Source organism: Salmo salar, chromosome ssa25, assembly GCF_905237065.1.
Source record: "Salmo salar chromosome ssa25, Ssal_v3.1, whole genome shotgun sequence".
Lineage (NCBI taxonomy): Eukaryota > Metazoa > Chordata > Actinopteri > Salmoniformes > Salmonidae > Salmo > Salmo salar.
In genome coordinates, this window is record NC_059466.1 from 13,377,232 (window position 1) to 13,383,231 (window position 6,000).

At 41.5% G+C, this 6,000-nt stretch overlaps 1 protein-coding gene across 1 annotated transcript in view; it reads right to left on the reverse strand.

Moving 5' to 3' along the window:
- Positions 1–5,604, reverse strand: part of LOC106586190 (potassium voltage-gated channel subfamily H member 7) — a 110,663-nt gene extending 105,059 nt beyond the window's left edge. The window contains exons 1-2 of the mRNA XM_014173162.2: positions 5,033–5,604; positions 4,210–4,440 (exon numbers count right to left, since the gene is read on the reverse strand). Coding sequence (XP_014028637.1) covers positions 4,210–4,440; positions 5,033–5,108 — 307 coding nt within the window. The 5' untranslated portion in view covers positions 5,109–5,604. The remainder of the gene's footprint in view (positions 1–4,209; positions 4,441–5,032) is intronic.
- Between the last annotated feature and the right edge of the window lie 396 nt (positions 5,605–6,000).

Genomic DNA, 6,000 nt, shown 5'->3' on the forward strand with positions numbered 1-6,000 from the left:
AGACAGGCAAACAGAAAACAAAAGAAGCGCAGTGACAGCAGTGTCTAAGTAGGGTGTGTAGGGTCAGGATGTGGGCTGGTGTGGATAAAATGCCGGTGGTCGAATTCTTGTCCCAGTCCGCCCCTGGGGGGGACGTCCATTCAGCTCCTCAAAGAGGAGTCACCTTTGAAATCAGGCACCCACACACATACCTCAGCAGCACGGCTAGCTAAGCTGGGACTGTTCCCTTTATCCATTTAACTCCACCACACTGCTCAGTGTCAGCTTCCCTTTGTTCACACTCATTCAGTTACTAAGTATTATTACACCCCTCGGAATAGGATCGTTTTGCAAAGCCCCCGCAAAGCAAGGCATTTACCTTATTGATTAGGAATCTTCATTGAGAGTGAAGACATTGCGATTGTGGATTTATCTCTTCTCACAATCATTTACTATTCAACACCTAGATAATAGATACAATTGCCCTGTGGCGAAGGTTTTGGCCGTGTATCTCACTGTGGTCTTCATTTTCCTTCTGCCTTAATTTCTAAGCACACGCATAAGCAGCTTAACTTTTCTGCTTTCTTCAGGTCAAAGAGCTGGCTGATGTGTGGCTGATGATGATGTCACTGGGCTTTCTTAATCACTGACAGTGCATTCCACGATCCGCCACAGTGGGAACATGACAGTATGACAACCAAAAGAAACGCTAATAAGCGCGACTATTCCCATCTACAGTTTTATGTTAACAATTCTGCATGACTATGATTCATTTGATAGTGCTTCCTGTTAGACAGTAAGGGTGAGTAAGAGCGAGGGAGAGAGCGCCTGAGGTCTAACACCACCGAGTTGTGACTCATATGATTTAATATTGATTAGACACACACATCCTCAATTTCCTCTGCCGGGACCTATCGCCTATTCATCCTTATGCTGAACTATTTTTGTATGCTGTCAACACTGTCTCACCCCTCTTGTGCCTAATGTAATTTACACTAGGTGAAATGGGATAGGCTTTTACAAAATGACCCACTGAGAATCCAAAAACTATTATTGGTTCTGATAGCTCAGAATGGGGTCAAACAAGGAGACAACAAACACAGCCACTTTCCAGTCCATCAGCTTTCATTTGTAGGAAGTGAACTTGTGTCGATAGGGCCATTGCTCTCAAGGATGTCATGACGCTTGAATATGCGTTCCCATCTACAGGAGCCTGTGGATTGTGTCCTTCCATAGCGCTATAATGCATTTACGCTGTAAGCTGCTCACTCCTATTCACTGCAGTGCCATCCTTGACATGTTTATTCATGAGCTCCGCGGCTCACTCTAGACTCCTCAGAGGAGTATTAAGAGTCATGTCTCGAGGCACAGGAGGGAGGGCAGGAGAGCAAGTGTAATGATTCCGTTTGAATGTGTCTTATGGCTTTTACTCTGCTCCCATTCCTTATTAACCATGATCGACACATTGAGTTTATACAGAACTACACAGTGACTAAAGTGCCTTTAAAACTCTGCTCTTCATAGTGGTACATGTTCAAAGAGCCGCCTAGAGTATTTTGTGTAATTTTCTTTCTCCAGGATTCAAAAAATATATTTTCAACTTACTAGAGGAGCATCTGGCTCTGATTTCCACGTGGTTAGCAGAAATCTGTCTAGGTTGATGACTGCTGCTTCAGGAAGATTAAAAATGGAACTATCTGGATTTTCCTGTACATCTACAGTCAGTTTAGGGAGCTGCAAGGCGCCAAGGCAAATGTTTCATTATGTACACAGTATAGTTAACCACATAAGAGAAGAAGATTACATTCACATTTTAGTCATTTAGCAGATGCTCTTATCCAGAGCGACTTACAGTAGCAATTAGGGTTAAGTGTCTTGCTCAAGGGCACATCGACAGTTTATTCACCTAGACGGCTCGGGGATTGGAACCAGCAATTTTTTGTTTACTGGCCCAACGCTCAACTGCTAGGCCACCTGTCATGAGCCAAGGCACACTAAAAAATTCAACCTGACTTCCTGTCGTCATATACTATACCCCGAAAAGGGGAGCAACAGCACATTGACTTGGAGGGGGTATTATACTGACCAAAAAGCACTCTGCCTGAAGATGATATTAGTGGCATTACATGTGTAGATGTGTCATTGAGCATCAACTTCATTTTAATTCACTGCGACTTCACAGAGGGCGGCAGTACTGCTGCCTGCACTGAAAACAGTTCATATCATGTCTAGAGTTTAGCTAAAAAAGCACTCCACCCATGTGGAACACAGTGGCCCAAGGAAATGGAAGCCAAAGAGGACTGAAGGTCCTCACGAGAACGGTCAAACAGGGCTAGAAGAGGAAAAACAACATCTGCTTTTGGAGTGAAAAATGAGACGTATTTTGGTTTTGTTTTGCCAAAGGATTCAAGGACCTGGAACATATGACGGAATAACAATGCCTCATAGACATACTGTACAGTTACGGCAACTCCTTGTCCTTGTATTTGTGTGGTAATGAGTAAGGCCCAGAGTTTTTTCAGGTCAGTTCATGTGGTCAGGAAAAAACATAGAATTAGGAAATAGAATAGTAATTTAATAGGATCTCTGTGGGAAAAACTCTGAACCGACAGTTAAATAGGAGGAAAATAGAAAAGCTCACCTGTGAAGCTGGTGTGCATCCCAAATGCCACACTATTGGAAATATAGTGCATACATTTTGTGCACTGTGTAGGGAATAGGGTACTATTTGGAAACAGCACTGGTCTGTTACATGTTTACAGTTCCAGTCTGATGACGGTACATTGAGTACTAAATTAATTGTTTTGTTCATACTCTCATAGATTTCTCTATAAGGATTGTAGCTGGGCTTGGCTGTCTCTCCACTGTTGAGAGATTTTGTGGGATGGCATTCACACACTGCAGACATTCATTGATTTATTTTCACTGCGAAACAAGACTGTGCATTGAATCGCTATGAGCTATTTGTATCCTCATTAAAATAGTCTAGAACAGCCTTGGAGGCAGGAAGGTGAGTCTAAGCAAACTGTGCGCTAGACCAGAGGGAACTGAGACAGCACTTTCCTTTCCTCTGTCAGAAATAACACACCCTATTGTGTCATGGCAGCTGACCAAGCCCTGTTAACCTTGTCAGAGTCAAGATTCACTCTCTCTGCTGCGTGTATCTTGGTCAACAACTAGGACTAAGATAAAGTAAACTACCATTTTACCCCTGCCATACATAAAATACATCTGACATTGATAGGATCTGCTGGTTCATACTGCTAGATGCTGAATGTCACTTTAATACCTCTCATATGCCGTGGTCTTAATACATTGTCATGTTCAGCCTTCTGGTATTGTCTGCCAAGCCACTGATTACACCTCCATTATGCAATGGCAAATGTTTTTTTATCAAGCCAGAGATCATTGTCATAGGTTAGCTTGCTTCCTGGCTTAGAGTATAATAACATTTCCTGAAACTCTCTCATGACATCATACCTCATAATCAAAACGATGATATCCGTCACGGTTTAAGACAGGAATTGTAATTGATGGTAGCTACATGTAATATTTTCCAGACAGCATATTTCAGCAAATGCAAGGGAAGATCCACATCATACATGGATAGGAAATGTTTTCCACAATTTGTTACGGATAGATTTTTGTCCTTTCCTATAAATGTTGTTTTCCAAGAAAAAAATACCCAACCCTTGAATTGGCTTGTGGATTATTATAATTATCTTGTCATAGACGAAATACTCACATAACAGCCACAGTTTACTGCACAGTAGTCCACTGTACGGAAGATCAGAAAAGTAGCATCTACACGAATAGCGACATCTATTACGCAGGTCAATGGAGACAAATTCTTGATGGAAAGAAAGGCTCTCATTACTTCTCGTTGTCAAGTGCCCTGTCAAGACTGTACAACCTCATCTCTACTGTGTTCACTGACTGTGTCTCTAATAGGATAATGCCACATTTAAGAGCTCAGCTAACCAAAACAAAGTAGCATCCCAAATTACAGCCTATTCCCTATATGGTGCACTAGAATCCACAGGTCTCTGGTCAAAAGTACAAAAGTAGTGCACTACATAGAGAATAGGATGCCATTTGGGACACATTTGATATGTTGAGGGGGCTGTCTTGTGGTGGGACTGTAGTTTATGGTTTCTCAGAGGCAGCCTGTCACACCTAGTGCATACCACCACCTCTCTTCTCTGTTGCTGGCCTGGTTCACTGACTCACCATCTTTGCGGTGATATGTGATTTCCACCTTGCGCTCCTCTGAGCCCATCAGAGCCTGGGCCACCTGGCTGATGGCATGTGTGTCAGTGTGATCGCCGTGGAGGAAGTCACAGGTGCATGGCTTCTGCATGACATCCGGTCTGGAATAGCCGGTCATCTCACAGAAGCCGTCATTACAGTAGATGATCGCACAGTTCTGTACCCGGGCATTGGCTATAACAAATTTCCTATCTGTAAGAAAACAAAAACAATGCACAATGCTATCAAACCAATCTTTATGTACAGCAGTCTAGAGGTAATACATTACAATTTGAGAGTTTTTGAACATTGCTGTACTTGTAAACTGAAGACAGTCCAATACTTGATTTTATTATTACAAAGGTGATATATATTTGTAAATAATTTTTGAGACTTTCTGAAACAACTAGTGAGTAAAACTATTGACTTGAAGCATACAGGAGCATAGGAGATAAATAATAATAATAATAATTGATTGGACTAAAATATTTATTTTCTAGACACCCAATGCACTTTACATAGTAAGGGGGAAGCTCAACTCATCCACCACTAATGATACTAAATAGCTAGTAAATAGATAGTAATAGATAATAAATATATAGTAAAGCTCAACAAAGTACATTATTGACACTTGATTTGTCACTAACAAATTGATTTCAATTAACAAACCCCATTCTCAATTGGACAAGTTCAAACTGTTTTTAAAACGTAACTTCATTTCCAAACAGACTAATATACACGACTGCTACAGTGCCAAGAATAACACTTTAGAATAAAATGATGATACCTGGGATGGTATACTTACTCTGTCCCTCGAATTTCCGTATTATTATTCCAAGAAATGTATTTTGTGGCGCAACGTGACCTCTCCGAACAGGCATGATTATTCCGTGGTCTGAATAAAGGCGCTTTCGCAATGAGACCTGAAGTTACTGTTGTTGATTCCTCTTCATTATATTTCCTTTGTCACAAATCATAGCCTACTCGACGCACACGCACTTTCCACTTTAAATGACCTTTCCCAAATTCACAAGAATACGCTTTAGCCTGCATGCATCCCGGAGCATTTGAATGACTCCTTGCCGATACGCACGGAATCGGGGAGGATTGCCTGGGTCAGATGTAGTTTGTAAACCATTTCTAGTTGAAGATGGATGCGATCTTGACGTTCTCTGTGGTGATGTGGTGGACGACTAGAGGACAGGGGCTGATATGCCAGGGGAGTGACGTTACCCCTAGGGGCTTAGTGCACAGCGCTGCCACCTCGGGTAAGGTTCATTCTTAGCGCTGAGAAAGCATACATCAGTCAAGCAATCTCGAAAACCTGTACAGTATGTCCTCTTCGGTGCGCATGTAATACGTGCTCAATGAGTTGCATCTTTGAGTTGAAGCCACGTGGTTTTTATTTACGTACAGTATAGCATCCATGGACAGAATATTCATGAACAAGCTTTGAGTTCATAGTACAAATAAAGTAAAAAGTTCACGATAAATGAAATATTTACTTTATCCATCGTATTTGTTATGTCATTAATATATAGCTTGAGCGTTACCATTTCAAACTGATAACATGAAAGCGTTCTCTAACAAATTGTGAGAACCTACTGTGTGCTGTAGCCTAGTAATAGCGCACGAGGACTTGTCCATGGTGCTGAAGTTTCAGCGATGACACATGGGCGCAATTGAGACCGCATGATTTCCTTGTAAAATATTGTTTAGCATTGATTATATAGCCTATTGACCGTTTTTAATGATTTGTATAGTTCTACCTTG